At 45.4% G+C, this 22,296-nt stretch overlaps 1 protein-coding gene across 2 annotated transcripts in view; it reads left to right on the top strand.

Annotated features, from left to right (window-relative positions):
- The window catches only part of LOC142495722 (zinc metalloproteinase-disintegrin-like cobrin), a 1,243,131-nt gene that overhangs the window by 729,311 nt on the left and 491,524 nt on the right, over positions 1-22,296 (top strand). The window contains exon 1 of one of the 2 annotated variants that reach the window (XM_075601589.1): positions 20,969-21,084. The exons of the other annotated variant lie outside the window; for it this stretch is intronic. Coding sequence (XP_075457704.1) covers positions 21,039-21,084 — 46 coding nt within the window. The 5' untranslated portion in view covers positions 20,969-21,038. Of the gene's footprint in view, positions 1-20,968; positions 21,085-22,296 lie in introns of those variants that run through there. 2 annotated transcript variants of the gene reach the window in all.

Genomic DNA, 22,296 nt, shown 5'->3' with positions numbered 1-22,296 from the left:
CATTCCACACCTCTGTAAATAATATGTATCTTCAAATAAAAAATAATTATGTTCCAGTATAAACAATATACAGGCAGTCCTCGTTTTACAATGCTTCGCTTTACAACGAATGGCTTATCCAACGCTATGCAATGCATACCTATATTCATTTTTACAACGCCAACACGGCTTATCCAACACTCTTACAACGCTTTGCAACGTTGTTTATGTGTATGTGTGTATGTATACACACATACACATAAAGAACATTGCAAAGCGTCGTAAGAGCATATATATAATATTATATTATGCTATATAATATTATACTATATAATATATTATTTATTATGTTATATTATATATAATACAGTATATACACTATATCATTTATGTGTGTGCTGCATATTTTATTACCTACGTAAAATATTTGGTGTATTTTAGTGTTAAAAATGCCTTCAGGAACGGAACCTTTCATTTAAACAGTGTTTCTATGGGAAAACATGTTTCGTTTTACAAAGTTTTGCTATCCAACGCCATTTTGAGTAATGCATTGTGTCGGATAACCGAGGACTGCCTGTACTGGACAAAGGAAACTCTCTCTGGGTGGCACATAGTGTAACATCAGTTAAAAAAGTGTCGGACGGCCCCTATACCTTTGTGATGATTAATACATGTATAAAGTAATGCCACGTGACATGTGGCCCAAAGGTAGATGCGTTTACAAAGAATGTCAGAGGTGGAGTCAATAACATGCAAAGTGTCCCATAGATATGATCTTAATTTGACGACATATGGTTGAAGATAATGGTCAATCTATTGGGACATTTTCGATGTCATCGACTCCACACCCAAGACTATTGGTCGACCAGGAGGATTGTCTAGAGTCTTATGGATTTTAAGGTCATGGTAGAAGACAGGTATTCTAGGATGTTGCAGGCAAAATAACCTCACCGGGGAGGAAAGACAGCGGTCACGGCCGCGCAGCAAGTAAACAAGGCTGGACTGTGCTGTGAAAAATCTTCTTTATTATAACATGGAAGTTAAAAAAGAGAGAGAGGGAGGCACCCCCCGCAACTCTAACGTGTTTCAGCCACCACTGGCCTTTCTTTTTTCTCTTTGAGAAAGGCCCGTTGCGGCTGAAACGCGTTAGAGTTGCGGGGGGTGCCTCCCTCTCTCTCTTTTTTAACCTCCATGTTATAATAAAGAAGATTTTTTCACAGCACAGTCCAGCCTTGTTCACTTGCTGCGCGGCCGTGACCACTGTCTTTCCTCCCCGGTGAGGTTATTTTGCCTGCTATTTCTACCATACAGTTGGAGCACGCCGCAGATCAGATGGATTTAAAGACATACAGTATGTGAGTCATTTATTCCTCATTTGTTCCTTCATTGTGGAGTCCCCCAGGCATTGTGGGTTACACTATGCGTGATTAAAGGGGTCTGGGTGGGTCCACGGACTTCCCCCTGACATCCCTAGATAATCACTGCTATACCACATACCTAATAAGGGTCATTTCATATTGTTCCTCCACACCCTGTCCATCTGGACATAGCAGCATTCTTTATTAGTCAATGTGGTTTTTAAACAAAGCCCTGCAGCACTGGCTTATTGAGTGGTGAATGTTCCTCAATGTTCTCTCTACCTATTCTAGGATGTTGAATAAACAGATATTTTTACTCCAGGGGACTAATAATTCCCTTTCCTTGTGAACACATATGGAATGATCGAAATAACAATTGGTAGTGTTCCACTAGATCTTGTTTGAGGGGTGTATAGGAGGCAATGTTGTGACGGTGAAGGGGTTAACCAGGCTCACTAATAAAGTTTCAGCCCACTTGGTTACCCCTGATCCGTGTGTTGGGGTCCTAGAGTGTCAGCTCTTTGACCCAGATGTCCTAAATGCAATAATGTGGCTGTGTGCAAATTATGCAATATTAAAGATTTTATGTGTTTTGCCTTTCCTGGGATGCTGGGACCAGGAGATTTCTAGGCTGTAAGTTTCAGGGTGGGTTGGTCGGAGAAAGTCTTTACAGAATGTGTCTATGTATCGGGGTTCTAGAGTTATGGGATACCCGAGGAGTTGGATCCGGGAATTGAGTGAGATTCTCGAATGCAGCCAAGCACATTGCTCCAGGCAAACTCTGACTCTGAAAACGTTCTTACAACTCACAGCCAGGATTCCTGCTGCAGCATCTTCCAGAAAAGGTAAATAGCATAAAATGGTTAATGTATACCTGCAATCATACACGGGGTCCCTAGTGTAATGAGGGGTCCCTAGTATAAGGAAGGATGCCCAGATACATGCCCAGATTCCCCTGATGAAGCACTACGTGCAAAATTATTAGAGGTCACGTGAGGCTGCATCTTCGATCTGCTGGAGGGAGAAAGAGACACATCTTGTGGGGTAGAGGTTCCTTGCGGCGCGGGTGTATGGTGTTTATCTGGGCCACTTACATCTACTATCCCTGGCTGTGTGAACCAAGGCTTCCTGAGGCTGTCTCCCATTTTTGGGCAATTGTAAGTTAAACTTTTAATTTGTCATATTTGTTTGTTAATAGCACTGGAGTTCTGTGTCCCTTGGACATTTTAAGTTGTGTCCTATATGTTTCACATTGTGGGGCAGATTCACTAAGCTCTGATAAGTGGCTTTAAGAACGCAAAGTACCATTTAAGTCCGATAAAGACTGCAGTGCGATTCACTAAGCAGTGATAACTGCACGTTATCGCTCTTAAAAGGCGTTTTTTCAGCCCTCGGTGCAAAATGCGCCCGATCAGGCAAATGTTCTGATTTTTGCCAGTACTTGAGATTCACTAAGCAGCGCTAAGTGAATCGGCCTTTAAAAACGCGCCTGACAAACGCGCCAGCTAAAGGCAGGCGCAAAAAGAGCTGGACTTAGAAATGTTTGCTTTGTTTACCTTTTTGCAGGCATGCCATCCATACAACAGGCCTGCGAGTGACCCCAGCTGTTATGTATTATTTATTAAATACAGTAATGTTTATTGTGGGGCCATGTATTGTTGTGATTGTGGGTAGTGAGGGTGGGGGAAGGGGTTATTGTCCCCGAGCCTGGGTAGGTCTCCCGGGTGTGTAGTGGATGAGGGAGGTTAGGCCTCACAGGTGGGGGTAGTTGGGTGTATTTAGGCCTCCCGAGTGAGTGGTGAGTGAGGGTGGGTTAACCCCTTAATGCCTTTTGCGGTTAATGGAAAAGGTGTAGGTCATCAGGAAGCGCAAAAATATGTGGAAACAGAACAATATAATGATAGTGCAATATTGTATATAACAGTGACAAAAATATATTGTCAGGTCTATCTACAAAATACTCACAAACGTCAGAAAATGTGGAGCACGTAAAGGTATCTTTGGGTGCTGTATATGCCACAGAGCGATCAGGAAGTCAATCTTCACCATAAGGATGCAGACTTCAAAGGACCTTGATGTAAAATAAAACCGGACATTGTGCAGACTGTATACAAAATTTATAAAAAGTAAGTGAAATACAATGCACTCACATGATTCAAAGTTTAAAAAAGCATTCAGATCACACGCAGTGGATCTCAGCAGCCGGATGAGTAATGTCTCTGGTTTCCCTCTGTTGTAGCGTGCGTGTCACGGATGCGTCTCACCGAAAACTGGAAGTGACGTCATCCGCTTCCAGGGGTTCCGGCCAGTGTAGTAAACGTCACTCTACGTGTTTCACCTACTCGGTTTCATCAGGAGTAACGTTTAATGAATGGTAGGGGCATATATACCCTTGACTTTGTTCACATAGGTGGAGGGAAAATAAGATGTTGTTAATTATGCTAATTACGTACGCATCGGGCTGTAATTACACAGATCTTAAATCTCTCTACATCGAACATATGAGAGCTCAAAAAATGCTGACGGATGCAAATAAATTTATTAATTAATTAAAACATAATCATTTAGGATAAAAATACAAATATATATATAAAACAGGTTATAAAACAGTTATCCCTAAATAGGGGACTATGAAAGGGGATCAGGGTATGTGTATTGGATCGAATAATTGCAGTAGATAGGAGGCATAGTCTAGTATGGGAACAGAAAACAAGATGTTAGTATAGGGTTATAAAAGTTTTATAAAAAAGGTTTAATGTCAAACTCCAAATTAAGACCAGAGGGGGACATGGTTTTTAATTCAAACATCCAAAATGACTCTCTTAATAAGGGCTGTATGTCTATTGTCCCCTCTCCAGTGTGACATCACTTGTTCAATAGCTTTAAAAGTTAACCCTTTAGGATCTGAATTGTGTGCCAATAAAAAATGGTTTGAAACACTGTGTGTGGCAATTTTCTTTTAATATTTCCAATGTGTTCCAATATGCGTGTTTTCAGAGGTCGAATAGTTTTCCCTATGTATTGTAGGCCACACTTGCATTCAATTAGATAAATCACAAAGTTTGACCTGCAATTCAGATGTTGTTTAATGTTATATACTCTTTGTGTAGTGTTAGACTTAAAACTGTCTAGTATCTTAGAGCTAAAGTGGCAGGCAGTACAGAATTTACAATCAAAAAATCCTTTGGGGGGGTCTAACCATGTGGAACGGCTAGTTGCAATAAAATTCCTCAAGGCACTTGGTGCTACAAGTCTTTTAACATTAGGGGCTTTTTTGTAGACCATTTGGACTTTATCGGGTAAATGGGTTCCTATAATGGGGTCATTTTTTAAAATGGACCAATGACAGTTGAGTATATTATTAATTTTATGTGCATCCCTATTATATTGGGTGATGAAGGTTACCTTGATAAAATCATTAACTGTATTCTTTTTTGTGGGAATCAGCATTGATTCTCTCGATGTGCTATTAGTTTTAGCCAATGCTTTTCGGATGACATCAGCCTTGTATTTTCTCTCCGTGAACTTTCTGGATAGTATATGGGATTGTTCCTTGAACACACTATTGTCTGAACAATTACGTTTCAGCCTACGATATTGGTCATATGGGATGTTTGCAATCCATTTGTTGAGATGACAGCTGGACTGCAAAATGTAATTATTAGCATCCACATCTTTGAAAAATTTTTTGGTTTTAATAACATTATTTTCCAAGTAAATGGTAAGATCCAGAAAGTTCACGGTGGATTTACTGATGGTGGAAGTGAATTTAAGATTAAATTCATTATTGTTAAGGTACGGAAGAAATGTATCAAGATCCTCCAATGTACCCTTCCAAACAAAGATAATGTCATCTATTTATCTCCGCCATGTGACCAAATTCGTGTCCAGTCCTACCCAAGACCATATGTATAGGTCTTCCCACATGGCCATAAGTAAATTGGCGTAGCAGGGCACGAATTTGGTCCCCATGGCGGTCCCACATAATTGTAAGAAGAACTCATCACAGAACCAAAAGAAATTCTTATTTAAAACAAATTGAATGCAACCAATAAGGAACTCTATCTGTGCCTCCGGAATTCTCCCATCTTTTTCCAGAAACGACTTAAAGGCTCTACATCCATCATCATGTCTGATTGATGTATATAGAGCCGTTACATAGTTCTCCTCCCATTGGATGTCTTTCAATAGCATGATTACATCACTAGTATCTTTGAGATATGATTTTTGTTGTTTAACAATATCTTGTAGATAGCTATCTATAAACTCGGACAGATTGGCCGTTAGTGACCCAATGCCAGAGATTATAGGTCTTCCAGGAGGATGTGTAAGATTCTTATGTATCTTAGGTAAAAAGTAGAAGACGGGGAATACCGGATCCTCAACATTTAGGAATTGGAACTCATGTTCCTCCAATATTGCCCGTCTCCTTCCATCCTCTAGTAATGATTGCAGTTCCTTTTTGTACAGGATAGTGGGGTTGGATTTCAATTTCAAATAGGTATTTGTGTCACCCAAGATATTCCTGGACTCCAGCATATAATAGCTGTGGTCCATAATAACCACTCCCCCTCCCTTGTCCGCTGGTTTTATTACAATTGTTTTATCTGCTGCGAGTTCCTTTAATGCTACTTTCTCCTCCCTAGTTAGATTGTTATGCTGCCTACATTTTTTTAGCAAGTAAGGTTTCTAAGTCTTTGGTTACTAGCTGGAAAAAGACCTCTAAGTGGTTCCCCTTGGCAAATTTAGGGAAGAATTGTGATTTGGGTTTAAATTGGGAGTGCATATAGTCCGAAGTACTCGTATCTGAAACTGTTGGACTGTTAGATGTGTTATTACACGCTGCAGTCCAATTTCTTGGTTTTTGAGTCGTTAGGGGGTGAAATGGGTTCCTGGTCTCCCAAGAACTCATACACCCCCTGGGCTCCAAAAAAGAGGGTGACTCCTTTTGTTGCCCCATGTTCAAATTTTCCTTCCCTGATATGTTAATAATATCCTTAATTTCCAAATGTTTGGTCTTTTCTTTAGCCTTGCCTCCAACTGAGGGATTTTTGGTTTCCCCTTTCTTGGTTAAAACCTGTGGTAAAAAAACCCGCATGGTTTTTGGGATAGTTATCGGCAAATTTCCCTCTATATGAAGTATCCATAGTGGATGTAGATACATGATTCTTTTCAGAGGGATCAGGACTGGACTGTGATTTTTTACCATTTTTGGAACCTTTATTCCATGTTCTTTCAATGCCTTTAGCATAGTCATCCTGATCCCTTCTGAATTTTTGTAATTTAATCTCAATAACTTCCTTCTTAAAATTGTCAATATTCTTTTGCATCTTAGCATCTCTCTCATTATAGTCTTTAATGTTTTCTAAAGATCCCAATTCTACCCATAGATCTTCTATTTGCTTATCTAATTTAATAAGATGTTTTTCTTGTTGCGGCATAATTAGTTTTATTAAATTAAAAGAACATTCGTCCTGTGCACTATTCCATTTAGATAAAAATTCATCATCGCTCAGATCCATAGATGGATTTTTTTGCACTCTCAGTCCTCTTGGAATAATTTTATATTCTACGTATTTCCTTAAGAACAATAGGTCTAGCCACTTTGTTGTATCTCTTATCATTGTACTTTCAAATTTAATACATGTGGCATTGATCTGATCCTGATCCTCTTTGAATGAAAGGTTGGCATCTTTAAAATAAGTGTCTAAATTCAAATTTCTATTAATTCTATTTTGAAATACATTTGAACTCGCCATCTAAATAGAGGCTAAATATTTATTTGTTAATAGCACTGGAGTGCTGTGTCCCTTGGACATTTTAAGTTGTGTCCTATATGTTTCACATTGTGGGGCCGATTCACTAAGCTCCGATAAGTGGCTTTAAGAACGCAAAGTACCCTTTAAATCCGATAAAGACTGCAGTGCTATTCACTAAGCAGTGATAACTGCGCGTTATCGCTCTTAAAAGGCATTTTTTCAGCCCTCGGTGCAAAATGCGCCCGATCAGGCAAATGTTCTGATTTTTGCCAGTACTTGAGATTCACTAAGCAGCGCTAAGTGAATCGGCCTTTAAAAACGCACCTGACAAACGTGCCAGCTAAAGGCAGGCGCAAAAAGAGCTGGACTTAGAAATGTTTACTTTGTTTACCTTTTTGCAGGCATGCCATCCATACAACAGGCCTGCGAGTGACCACAGCTGTTATGTATTATTTATTAAATACAGTAATGTTTATTGTGGGGCTGTGTATTGTTGTGATTGTGGGTAGGGAGGGTGGGGGAAGGGGTTATTGTCCCCGAGCCTGGGTAGGTCTCCCGGGTGTGTAGTGGATGAGGGAGGTTAGGCCTCACAGGTGGGGGTAGTTGGGTGTATTTAGGCCTCCCGAGTGAGTGGTGAGTGAGGGTGGGTTAACCTCTGAACGCCTTTTGCGGTTAATAACCGCTAAGGTTATTAAGGGGTTAGGGGACATTAGATTGGCTCTTTTTATTCTTGTGTATGCTTTTCAGCACCCGAGTGTATTGACTGTGATGAAGATGAGGATGGCCTTCATCGTGGGTGCCGGACAAGGGTGAGTACAAAATGGGCAAATGCATTATTATCCATATTTGGATAATAGTAATTTTGCCCATTTCTGTATTGTATGTGTTAGGGGGTGGGGGGGGGTGGGTTGTATATTGCAATGTTTATTGGAGGCAATTGTCAATAATTGGGGGCAATTATTATGCCTTAACCCCTTCATTGTAGGCCACGTCGCGTCTGGGACGCTATAAAAATGGCGGCGACACTGGCATACGATGCCCCATACTGGGGCCTGTAATTCGGGAAGCAGGGGGTCCCTGAGCCATTAATCAATGCAATTCAGCTCAGGAGACCCCCTGCTCCCGCACAATATTATTAAAATTTACATTAATGCAGCTTCATTACCACAGCGGCTATCCGCTACGGTAATGAATTATTATTTATTGGTATTGGTATTTTAATAATAGTGTACATGTGCAGGGGGTCTCCTGAGCTAAACCACATTGGTTTCAGCCTCGGGGACCCCTTACTTCAGGAGATACAGGCCCTGTTATGGGATGCCGGTATCTCCTGCACTTGGAAAGCTTCCGCGTCACGTGACCTAGACATTTAAATTCTGCAGGGGATAACGGCACCCCATAACGGGGCCTGTATCTCCTGAAGTAGGGCGACCGTGAGGCTAAAACCAATACAGTTCTGCTCAGGAGAAACCCTGCTCATCTAAACTATTATTAAAAATCATATTTGTACAGCACGATCGTCTGTATGAGCCGTGCATTGAGACGCAGCATCTCCATGCAGTTCTTACAGGCTGCTTTATTTATATCAGTTATCGTGCTATATAACTTTAAGCACAATAGCAGGGGGGAAAGAAGGTGCTCACGCGATATGGCCCTTTTTATCAAGGCAGGCCGAAAAAGGGCCGAGCAGCCTTAGTGAATAGCGCTTTTGGCTTCACCCTTTTGGCCCAAGCTAATTTTTCCCATTTCAGCGCAAATAATCGGAGCTTAGTGAATCACCCCCTGTGTGTTTGTGTGCAATTTCTGATTTTGGGGTTGCTTTAATTAAAGACTATTTGTGTTTGCTCAGTGCGCTTTCTGCCTTTTCTTTCTTTGTTTTGTGAGTTTCCTGTAAAGGAGCACACTCTCTTTTAGGGGGTGTGGAGTTCCTCTGGCAGACGGCTGCAAGAGTTTTAACCCCATCAGTGCAACACTACTTTTAGGACAGCACCAGCACAGAGCATTATCTGTTTATCTCCCGTGACAACTGCCATGGAATAATTTATAGGTCTCTGTTTAATTTTCAGACCTATCTTGCAGGACAATGAATCCCCCCTTATCTGCTTGCATGACAATAACATTATCCAGATTCTTAAGATGTCTTTAGATGGATATTGTTCTTATTGAGCGATTGAGTATTATTCTGATACAGATTCTCCCAATCTTGGAGTACCAGTGTATAGAACGTATCTATAAAACCTCCATTAGACTAATAAGTGAAATAAGTAGACCGTGGTTTAAATGGTGAATTCATGATATCCACTGGTATCACCGGTGCGTCAGAACTAACCATCTCATGCCTACTGAGATAATTAGGATTTCATTCTGGTGCTGTGTTTAATGTTCCAGGAAAGGTGGATTCAACGTTCCCAGAGGAAACCAACAATTGCTCAAAACTTTGAGAAAGACCTAAAAGTGGATCTTGTGTGTGAATTGGAGAATGTACTAAAACAGATCCAGTCGAAGCTATTCATGATGGATACTGTGAGTAGACAGTACTTAAATTGCATATGTCTGATAATTCCCCTACAGAATTGTCTAGATTAAAAAGTGCCACTTGATTGGTTGAGATGCTAAAGTTATAGCTTTGAGACTATATTTGTAGCAATCACTAGTGTACTATCTGGTTCAGCTAACATTGAAGTCATAGCATCAATACATCCTTGTTCTTGGGTGTTAAATGTTACCTTGATCCCTCTGGCCCTGCATAGAAAATGTATACAGTACAGTACTGTTAGGAATCTGATTTTTCAGCGCCGTCTGTGCAACACACAGACTACCCTCAGGGAGACTCAGGGCGCGCAGCGCAACCTCCGCTTACCTGCCTCCACGGGCCGTCAGCTCCTCCGTCCCGCACGCACACGTGTCCTCCTCCAATGCTGGTCGCGTGCACACGCAGCTTACAGAGCGCATGCCCAGCATCCACTCTTCTACTTCCACTCCTGCTATGAGGCTCCGCCCCCGTTCACTGCACGGGTGTAATCCGAGTGCTATTAGTGCTCACCTGGGTTGTATCAGCCACACCTATCCCGAGAGGCTCCCTGCAGTCCTGCTGACCCGCCTCCATCCCTGATTTGTCAGCCCAGTCTTATCTAGCATCTCTGAGACCTCACTCATTGCTCGACATAGTCTCTGTATGGAAGTGTTTGGTGTACTCTCTGTTACTACAGGTTTTGACACGGCTCGTATGCTACCCCCTTTGGCTCTCGACTTCGGCTCTCCTTGGACTACGTATTCTCTGGCATCCCACGATCACGGCTTGGACTTCAACCTTCCTCATCTCTCCGCTCCCTGACCTCGGCAAGGCAATCACTATTCTTCTCTTATACCCGGTACCGGCAAGTATTGTCTACGTTATTATATCTGGCCTGGCAACGCTTAACACCACACTCCGGACTCTCTCCCTTTGTTGCGGGTGCATGTATCCCTACGTCCCCCTTCGCCACAGGGGACGGGTCTGGTCTGCGGTCAGCACCAGCGTAACAAGTATATACACTTACTTACTTTTGGCCTGGCTCTACCCTGCCCTGTCCTGTGTTGCTGCTTCTTTCCTTTAATGTGCTGCCTGTGGCTGTGAGGGAAGGGGGCGGGTTCTGACAGTGACTGTGAGAGGGGGCGTGCTCTGCCGTGGGATGTGAGGGGGGGAGGTGCTCTATTGGTAGCTGTGAGGAGGGGGGGTGCTCTGCCGTGGCTGTGATTGGGGGTTTCTCTGCCAGTGGATGTGAGTGGGGGTGCTCTACCAGTGGCAGTAAGGGAGGGGTGCTCTGCCATGGCTGTGATGGGGGGTGACCTGCCGGTGGCTGTGAGGGGTGGGTGCTCTGCCGGTGGCTGTGAGTGGGGAACGGGGGTGCTGCCAGTGGCTGGGGGGTTTGCGGCTCCCCAGCTGCTACCTCTCTTTCACTGGCGTGGGACAGTGCAGGAGGTAGACCACCAGCTGGGGAGATGTGGGCAGCAAATAGAGGCCCAACCAGTGCCAGCCTGTGTCCCCCCACAGCACCGTGAGAGATAGGCAGCTACTGGAGATCGGCAACCTGCGAGAGCCGCATGTAGGTGCAGGAAGAGCCACATACGGCTCGGGAGCTGCAGGTTGCTGACCATGACCTAGCTGTATACACTTGTCATCTGGAGGGGGCAGATACATTAAGTTTGGGGCCAACTGAGTAATCGGGCTCCTAATAGCACAAAGAGCTTCGTAAAGAACTCCTGATTAAGGCCCAGCGCCTTAGAGAGTTAAAACAGACTATGATTTCCTATGTCCCTGCCCCTGGCTCCCCTGTGACCTGGGAAAATGTAAATCCTGTGAAACTGGTGCAGAATCAAGATACTGTACCTTTCATGAATTATCCCTGTCTTTGGACCAGCACATAAGAGAGCAGGATCCTATCCTCGCCTGCGACGCTGTTATGGGACTGCTTCCCTGCGCTACCAGTCCTGTTGCTAAACCCCTGGACTTACCTCCTTCTCCTGGTAATTACCAGGCTGACTTTGTTCCTCTTAAAGTACCAACGCTAGATGAACCTAGGCAACTAGGAGGGACCAGGCTTTCGTTTGGTGAGAGGCAGCGCAGAGAGCCGCATGTAGGTGCAGGAAGAGCCACATACGGCTCGGGAGCTGCAGGTTGCTGACCCCTGACCTAGCTGTATACGCTTGTCATCTGGAGGGGGCAGATAAATTAAGTTTGGGGCCAACTGAGTAATCGGGCTCCTAATAACACAACACCTCTTGGACAGGCATTCCTGCATTCCTGAGATCGATCCGTACGCTGAAAGAAATTAATTCGTTATTGTCCTTAGTGAGGTCCCGGCAGGTCATCTCATCTTTAAGGTGCAACGATAGTCCCTGCCAAAAGGCCGCAACTAGAACTTCATTATTCCAGCTGGTCCCGGCAGCGAGGATGTGAAACTCAATGTCGTACTGGCCTACCGTGCAAGTTCCCTAGCGAATCCGCAGGAATAAAGCTGATGCTGAAGATATATGTCCTGGAGCATCAAACACCAACTTGAAGGTACGGATGAAGGCAGGGGAATCACTGATCATGGGCGAATCCCTCCCCCAGGTTGGAGAGGCCCAGGCCAGTGGCTCATCAGTAAGAAGAGAAATAATGTAGGCCACCCTGGCTCTGTGGGTGTTGAACATTGACGGTTGTAATTCAAATTGAATAAAGCATTGATTAAGAAATCCCCTGCATGCCATAGGGTCCCCACCATACCGTAGAGGAGTCAGGATCCGAGGTTCTCAGATCATTGGGGATAACAGGAGTGGTATTGGGCCGCATCTGCAACCCTCAAGTCTGGCTGATTGTCAGGATCGCCGCCAGGCTCGCCCCCAGCATGCTTCACGCAGCTGTACCTCTGACATTCACAGACCGCTATCAGTGCGCATGGAGCTGCGCAATGCTTCATCCGCGGAGGCGCGCTCCCGCAGTATCACCACAGCACCACTCTGCGTCGCACTCCTCGTACGCACGCACGCCGCACGCCAACGAACACTAGCAGCATCAACTGTGTAACACCAGTAGCCAATCCTGCACTACCCTATCGGCTCGTGGCTTATGTGTGAGGTCATCATCTGCTAGTTCCTGATTGGTGCTTTCCCCTTTAAATGCCTTCCTGTTTCACTTTCACTTTGCTGGACATAAACACTGTTGTGCTGTGCTTGCTGCTTCTTGGATCTTGTCTGTTCCTGTGCCTTGCCTGACTCGTGTTGTGACCCCTGCTTGTACCTGGACCTGTCTCTTCTCTACCCCTGGTCTTCGGCTTGTTATTGGACCCCCGCTCTCTCCTCACCTTGATCACGGCTTTGGATAACGACGATTCTTCTCTATCCTCTCCTCGATCATGGCTTCGGATACGACGATTCTTCTCTCTCCAACCCCGGATCACGGCAAGTACCACGGCTTCCCCGAACTCTCCTGCCCCGACCCAGCTCCACGACTCCGACAACGCATTCCGGACCTGGCTCCATGGTTGTAGGGCGGCAGTTATATACATCCCCACGTCAGCCCCACAGTCTAGTCCTGTTTGTGGTGAGCGCAGCGTGACACTATGCCCAGCACACAAACTCGGACCCCGCTGAGGTGGGGTTAGGCCGGTTCCCCTCTGAAAACTTGGTCCTCTGTGAAAACCGGTCCCAGTCTGTAAATCAGCCCCTGTCTGAAGATCAGTATATATTTGAGAGACTACCTCCGCCTGAAACCCAGTCCCTGTTTGTTGGCCTAACCCCATCTGGGAAAGAGCTCCATAAAGAACTCCTGATTAAGGCCCAGCGCCTTAGAGAGTTAAAACAGACTATGATTTCCTATGTCCCTGCCCCTGGCTCCCCTGTGACCTGGGAAAACGTAAATCCTGTGAAACTGGCGCAGAATCAAGATACCTTTCATGAATTATCCCTGTCTTTGGACCAGCACATAAGAGAGCAGGATCCTATCCTCGCCTGCGACGCTATTTTTGGACTGCTTCCTTGCGCTACCAGTCCTGTTGCTAAACCCCTGGACTTACCTCCTTCTCCTGGTAATTACCAAGCTGACTTTGTTCCTCTTAAAGCACCAACGCTAGATGAACCTAGGCAACTAGGAGGGACCAGGCTTTTGTTTGGTGAGAGGCAGCGCAGACGACGCGCAAGTCTATGCCTATACTGCGGGAACAACGGGAACCTACTGGCTACCAGCCCGCTGAGACCGGGAAAACTCCACAACCCAGTAAAAGTTGGGAGGATCACGCCGGGCACCGCATCCTTACCACCCTTGCAACCTTCCACTAGGATCAACCTCCCCATCACCATATCCGGAGAGACTTTCCGAGTCACGACACAGGGCTTTCTGGACTCCGGGTCGGGGGGAAACTTTATTGACCAAGGATTCGCGGAGAGACACCGAATACCCTTGATACTTAAGGATCGTCCCGTGGCTCTCAAAGCGATAGATGGCCGTCTGCTGCAACCCGCGTTCATCTCCCTTCAGTCTGTACCCATCCAGATTTTGACCGGGGAGTCACACTCCGATACTATACAATTGGACGCCATCCATGCCCGCTCGGCAGACGTCATACTGGGGCTTCCGTGGCTGCGGACACACAACCCCCTAATCGACTGGACAGAGTCTCTGCCTATCCGCTGGAGCCCTCAATGTCAGATGCATTGCTTACCCCCTTCAAAGACATTGGCGGGAGTATCTGTACCTGATCCAGACAGAGTACAACTTCCAGTAGAATACGAAGACTTCCGGGATGTGTTCAACAAACAGCAAGCAGAGGAACTTCCACTGCATCGCCCATATGACTGCCCCATCGATTTGTTGCCCGATGCCATTCCGCCTAGAGGTTGCTCCTATCCACTCTCTCTGCCTGAGACTAAAGCTATGAAAGACTACATTCAGGAGAATCTTCAGAAGGGTTTTATTCGAAAATCTTCCTCACCTGCTGGTGCAGGCTTCTTTTTTGTAAAAAAGAAGGATGGCTCGCTCCGCCCTTGTATTGACTATCGCGGCCTCAACAAGATTACCGTAAAGAATCGTTATCCTCTCCCGTTAATCTCCGAACTGTTCGATAGGCTACAGGGTGCCAGCATCTTTACCAAGTTGGATCTACGAGGGGCCTACAACTTGGTAAGGATTTGTCAGGGAGATGAGTGGAAGACGGCCTTCAATACTCGTGATGGGCACTACGAGTACCTAGTGATGCCATTTGGTCTCTGCAATGCGCCAGCTGTATTTCAAGACTTCGTTAATAAAATCTTCAGGGACCTGTTAGACCAACATGTAATCGTGTACCTGGATGACATTTTGATCTACTCCAAAGATATTCAGGAACATCCAGTACATGTAAAACAAGTTCTTCAAAGGCTACGGGAGAATAAGCTCTTTGCCAAACTGGAGAAATGCCACTTTCATCAGTCTTCAACCTCCTTCCTCGGTTACATTATTTCGGACACCGGACTCGCCATGGATCCCGACAAGGTCAAAGCAGTTACGGACTGGCCGTGTCCATTATCTCTTAAAGCCATGCAAAGATTTCTTGGGATCGCAAATTACTATCGGCAGTTTATTCAAAACGTTTCCTCTATAGTGGCACCCATTACGGCTTTAACCCAAAAAAGGGCGGATCCAACACACTGGTCTTCCGAAGCCTCCAGAGCATTTGAAAAATTAAAAAAAGCCTTTTCTTCTGCTCCCATCTTGGTACACCCAGATCCAGGGTTACCTTTTACGCTGGAAGTGGACGCCTCCGACATAGGAGTTGGGGCAATACTGTCTCAGAGGAAAAACCCTCAGGCCCGCCTGCATCCATGTGCGTTTTTTTCCCAAAAAAATTCTTCTGTGGAGAGAAAGTACGATGTAGGAAACCGCGAGCTCCTCGCAATAAAGATGGCCTTAGAAGAATGGCGACACCTTCTCGAGGGTACTGAGACACCAGTCACTATCCTGAATGACCACAGAATCTACTCTAAATTGAAGGTGCGCGTCGCTTGGGGTCACGACAGGCACGGTGGTCCCTATTTTTCACCCGTTTTAACTTTCTTATATCGTATATTCCTGGTTCCAAAAACGTAAAAGCCGATGCACTATCCAGACAATTCCTGGTCGAGGACAGAGCAGAGGATCATCAACAGACTATACTTCCTCCCGCATGTATTTTGTCTGCCAACACCTTTGACGCCTTACCACACATTACCAGGGCTCAACGTAACATCCCTGTAGGCCTCAAGGTTCCAGAAGGACGTCTGTTCACTCCCACGAACTTCCATAGGAAAGTGATGGAATGTGGTCATGCTTCCAGGACCGCTGGTCATCCTGGCACCAGGAGAACAATCGACTTGTTGGAGCGCACCTTCTGGTGGCCAGGCATGCGCAAAGACATTGAAATATTTGTGGCTTCATGTCCCATATATGCTCAGAATAAGACGCCTCGCAATAGGCCGGCAGGCCTTCTTCAACCACTACCAATTCCACATCATCCATGGACACATCTCTCCATGGATTTTATCGTGGAGTTACCCAGCTCTAAAGGGATGAACACCATACTGGTGGTTGTGGATCGCTTTTCTAAACAGGCGCATTTCATCCCACTTAAAGGTTTGCCCAGCGTGCCTAAACTCTCAGAAGTCTTCGTCAAGGAGATTTTCAGACTCCACGGTACTCCACAAGTCATAGTCTCGGATCGAGGCTTGCAATTTATCTCCAGATTCTGGAGAGCCTTCTGCCAACGTCTGAGCAATTTCACTTAATTTCTCCTCTGGGTACCACCCACAAACGAATGGACAAATGGAAAGGACCAATCAGTCCATAGAACAGTTCATTCGCTGTTTTGTCTCGGATTCACAGGACAATTGGTCTGATCTCCTCCCATGGGCAGTATTTTCACATAATAACCTTAGAAATTAGTCCACTCAACAGTCCCCCTTTTTTACGAATTATGGATTTCATCTCTCAGCCTTTCCTTCCACAGTCTCCAGTTTGGAAGTTCCCGCCACCCAGGACAGAATCCAATGCCTCCAGGACTCTTGGGAGAAGATTCAGGGGAACTTTAAACAAGACATCAGTATGCAGAAGAAACAAGCCGATCGTCACCGTCGGGAGGTTCCATCTTTTACTCCTGGACAAAAGGTCTGGCTTTCAACGAAGAATATTCGTCTCAAGGTCTCTTCACCCAAATTGGCACCCAGATTCATTGGCCCATTCGTCATTACGGAGAGGGTCAATCCTGTCACATACCGGCTTAAATTGCCGGCAACCATGAAGATTCCTTCCGCTTTTCACATTTCTCTTTTGAAACCCTTTATCCAGGATCCCCAATCATCCATTTGAGACTTGCCACCTCAGCCTGTTCTTGTGGAGGGTCAACAGGAGTTTGAGGTGCAGACAATCCCCGACTCCAGAGTATCAAGGGGGAAACTGCAATACCTCGTGCATTGGAGGGGTTTTGGTCCAGAGGAACGTGAATGGATCCCTCGGGAACAGGTACACGCTTCCAGATTGGTCAGGGCTTTTCATCACAGATACCCTTTGAAGCCTGCCCTGGGTTGTCCGTGGGTCTCCTCTGAAGGGGGGGTACTGTCAGGATCGCTACCAGGCTCCGCCCCCAGCACGTGTCACGCAGCTGTACCTCTGACATTCACTGAACGCTATCAGTGCGCATGCAGCTGCGCAATGCTTCATCCGCAGAGGCGCGCTTCCGCTGTATCCCCACAGCACCCACCCTGCGTCGTACTCCTCGTACGCATGCCAAAAAAAACTAGCAGCATCAGCTGTGTAACACCAGTAGCCAATCCTGCACTACCCTATCGGCTCATGGCTTTTGTGTGAGGTCATCATCTGCTAGTTCCTGATTGGTGCTTTCCCTTTAAATGCCTTCCTGTTTCACTTTCACTTTGCTGGACATAAACACTGTTGTGCTGTGCTTGCTGCTTCTTGGATCTTGTCGGTTCCTGTTCCTTGCCTGACTCGTGTTGTGACCCCTGCTTGTACCTAGACCTGTCTCTTCTCTACCCCTGAACTACGGCTTGTTATTGGACCCCCGCTCTCTCCTCTCCTCGATCACGGCTTCGGATACGATGATTCTTCTCTCTCCAACCCCGGATCACAGCAAGTACCACGGCTTCCCCGAACTCTCCTGCCCCGACCCAGCTCCACGACTAAGACAACGCATTCGGGACCTGGCTCCGTGGTTGTAGGGCGGCGGTTATATACATCCCCACCTCAGCCCCGTGGCCTTGTCCTGTTTGTGGTGAGCGCAGCGTGACACTGATGGGTGCCTATGTGGGTGACTAAGTCTCCTGCACCGCATCACACATCCGTGCCAGTTGTTGCGCATGTAGGGCAAGGTGTTGCTAATGATCCCCCAAGTACTGTCCCTGCAGGGTAACGGCTCATCCTACCTTAGTGAGGTCCATTTTTGGGCCGAGCAAAATTTAACGATGCTCGTCTCAAGCAGGGAGTGGACCCACAGGGCTTAGGTAGGAAGGTGAAAGAACCGACCTGAGCCAAGGGACAGAGTCCTGATACATTAGTGCATAGTAGGCTGGCGGTTCGGGCTGGCAGCAGAGTTGCGAAGTAAGTGTGAATGCAGAGGTCGAGGCAGGCTGAAGACAAAGATAGTCGAGATACTTGCAGTGGTCGGGGTGGGTTGAAAACAAGGATAGTTGAGATACGTAAGCCAGATCTGGTAACGTGAAAGACAATAAGCATAAACGCGTTTCATGAACTCAGTATGAAACTGGATCTTTGCTCTGCAACTTCCTGCACACAGGGCTGTCCTTTTAAAGGAAGCTACCAGAAGCAAAGATGGACGATCCACCACAGAGGGAGAGCAAGAGCAAAATCCTGAGCCGGAACGTGGAAAACCCAGAAATTATTTTGCCAAACCCCATACGGAGAAGGACTGTTTGCCTAAATAAGTCCCTATTTTTTTTTTTTTTTTACAGTAGTGGACGACTGGCAGCATGCCTTCATGGACCCCACAAAGCCTACGACTGGCCCTGAAAAATTCTTCACCGGCATGCTCCCCTGGTATAAATCTTGCTCTGTGCCAATGACTCCCTCTATTCTCCCCCTTTCAAACCCAACCTGGGCATATGTGTCCACCCTCTCCCCAAATACCCTGGAGTGTCCTCCCCCCACTGCCCCTATCCTCCCATCACTTGAATCCTTGCTTCATGTCAATAACCCTGCCCTCTGGGCCCGCCCTTCAACCCTCCCTTGCGTTATCTTACCCAACACCCACAGCCCCAGGCTGGCCTGTTTTATTCTGCACTGCCCTGGAGCCTCTTGCCACTCCTTCTACTCCCCTCTTCTCCCTGGGTGGGCTGAGCCTCAGCTGAGGCTGGGAGTGTCGCTACCCGAACTGTTCCCTGTTGCATTGCCTGCTGCATTTCTCCCTTCTGACTGCATCTTCTCAGGATTTTTCATCATTCAGCCTGCCCCTCGACCCCCCCCTCCCCACAATGTCACACATCTAGGTGGTTCCGCCACAAGAAACAAAGCCCTCTGCTCACTATCCACATCCTGCGACCTCCTTGTACCACTCTCCACTCTGAGCCCTGGTTTCTCCAGTCCTCCGCTGAGGCCTGCGCCACCACTGGAGCCTCCTCTGCCACCAATTCTTCACTGCTGCCTCACCTTCACACCGTTGGTTGACCCTCCCTGCCAAGCTTTCTGACTCACCACAAAACACGTGGGTAAGCATCCACTCGAGACCGTGGTGCCTTGCCTCTTCCTGCAGGTCTCTCATTGATGATACCTCTCTGCTATCTCCAACCACTGGACCTTACGCCACCTCCTTTGCTGGACCATCTGACCTCGTCATTCTTCCTCCATGCTGCGTGCCATCAAGAACAGGATACAATATGATGGAACTAGGACACTCCAGATTGGAAACTTCTGCAGGTAGATCTTTGCAGAAAGAGGGAGGTAAGATCCTTCCCCCTCCCCCTTAAATACTCCTTTAACCCCCACACTATCATGACCTCACAGCTCCTTAGGGGTGGGGCACTTCTGCGGTAAGTCATGCCGTTTCTCCTCTTACAGGTCCTCTTTGAAAAGCTGCAGCCTGTGTATAAACAGTGTGAGGGAATAGGCATCACATACTGTACAGCGACATATACAGCGAGTCTGCTATTTTTTAAACACACTGCTCTGTGAAACTAAACTTTGGCTGAAACATCTGTTCTACATACAGATGCAGCCACCAGTATTAGAACATTTACCTAGGAAATTCTGGGAGATTTTGGGGCAGTTTCACAGTAAATGCCTCAACATTTCTCTGAGATTCTTAATGGCTCATCGGATTACCACAGCGGCGTGGGGTCCCTGCAGTCCAATTCAAACTCAATAGGACTGCAGGGACCCCTGCTGTGTTAATCTGATGGGCCATTAAGAATCTCACAGAAATGTTGAGGCAATGTTGCAGCAATGTTGGGGCAAGGTTGAGGCATTTACTGTGAGACTGCCCCAGAATTTAAAAGGCAAGAGTTCTAATACTCGTGGCTGCATCTGTACTGTACACTTATTTTTTTCTTAGTTGACATCACTCTAGCAGGCCTCTTTTTTCAAAGATTTCTTCCTATAGGTACAACTAACCGTTAAGTTGTTATGACATTATTATTATTATAATTATTATTATTGATTATTATTATTAATTATTGAACTTCATTACTTGTACGCAAATTTTATTTACATCTGTTGTGTATGGCACGTTAGAACACGAAATGACATTTCAGTGTAATATGCACATTTCCCTAATTACTTTGCAGAGTTCTCCCTCATTTATCTGGTTAGACATTTTTTTACCTGATGTGTCTGTAGATATTTACCTGTTAAGATGGACTCCACTTTTCTCTTTGTGAGTTAATTATACTGTATCCTGTATGATAAAACATTTACCTGCCATGGGGGCCTGCAATGCATTGTATGACTTAGAGTTGGTGAAATGGTTAAATATTATCATAAAATATAATACGTTTTTATGATTTGTTTTCCAGGTATAATACAAGACTGAATATTTGTGCTCAGCTTCCCATTCATTTTGGATGGATTGCAATGTTTAGCTCATTTCTCTTACAACTAAGGTCTAATTTTATATGCACTGGAGAATATATCATGTCTATTCAAGGGAGTGTGACTAAGATTTTCTCCAGCGCAGTCAAGAGACTTAACTGAATAAGTTAGTGAACTTAAATATAACATACTTGTATGCCAAGATACATACCAGGAATACAATAGAATACCCACACAAGTACACACAACGTGAAATTAATAAGGGACAAACATTTTGAGTAACCTGTTTGCTTATGTGAGGACTTGAGTATAAAGCCCTGGGATCATCAGCTCTGACAGACTCCTGAGACACCTTCACAGAAGTAACTTCTCAGAAAGGGACACACTACAGTGTTGCACTACAACAAAGCAGTGACAATGCTGCAGTCTGTGTTGTTTCTCATAGGGCTGCTAAACAATCTGGGTGAGTAACTATTCTCTGTCATAGTGTGAGCTGCACATCTCTTATAGAGGGAGGAAACTAAGGAGCAAGTTTACATGAAGATCCAATTAAAGTCTATAGCAGGGGTTCAAACACGGAGCACGTGACATCATGGTGCCCACCAAAACTTTTGTTTGGCATGGTACTCAATGAGCTGCCATATAGATCTATTGTAGTGAGGCCGTGGAAAGGGGGAGTTTATTAAAAATTATCTGACTTTTAGCAGGTTCAATTAAAATAAGTGGTCTCCAGTTTTCCAAGCAGGTTAACCCTAACTGAGGGCTACCTAACCCTCCTTCCCAGTCCTGTCTTCCACCTATAGCCGGTGACTACATAATCCCTAGGGTTGTTACCCAGGGAAACTATCCCAATACTTGATAAGATGCTGCTATTTCAATTGAGGCACTGAGGTTGTTCACATACTGAACTAACTCTTTGTGACTATTTGAAACTCTATCTATAGCTCTTTTCAAGAGCTCTAAGTGTTACTATCCAGCAACCAAGTATCCATGGGTGGCAACATTGAAAAATGCCACAATTTTCAGAGGAACTTCTGTCAATGGTTACTATTTAATATGTCAGTTGGTCCTAAATTGGCACACAGATCACTGTCATATTAAAACTACAGATGCAGCCACCAGTATCCGACGACTTGCCTTGGAAAATCTGGGGCTATTTCACAGTAAGGCTGCCACATTTCTGTGAGATTCTTCAGACAGACTAATGGCCCATCAGATTAAAGCTGCATTTCAAGCTGCTGTTTAAAAAAAAAAAAAATCCCATTCAATTTGTGCATCAATACAATCTGCACACTGACAAGTGATTAGCTAAATTGCAGATCGATCCGTTCTCCTGTAATAGATCTCTTGCTCTGGGTTATTTAATTCAGTTCTTGCACATCACTGTGGGCAAGGTAGTCCTGGAATTTGATTGACTGGGCAGTTACTACAGTAGATACAATTGGTGCACTGCTAGAGAGAGGGCAGAGCTGAAGAACCACAGCCTATCAGAAGGGGAGATGGCTGTCACTGGAATGCTTCCTACATTAGAAAAATTAAAAATGTCTTTAAAACATTTTTTTTAAATGCTACTAGTATTTTCTCATATTACAGTACTGATTTATTGAAGAAAAAAAACACGCATGTAGGCTATTGCTTGAACTGCTACTTTAACACAGCGGGGGTCAATGCAGGG

Source organism: Ascaphus truei, chromosome 5, assembly GCF_040206685.1.
Source record: "Ascaphus truei isolate aAscTru1 chromosome 5, aAscTru1.hap1, whole genome shotgun sequence".
NCBI lineage: Eukaryota > Metazoa > Chordata > Amphibia > Anura > Ascaphidae > Ascaphus > Ascaphus truei.
This window is presented reverse-complemented; position numbering and strand designations above follow the sequence as displayed.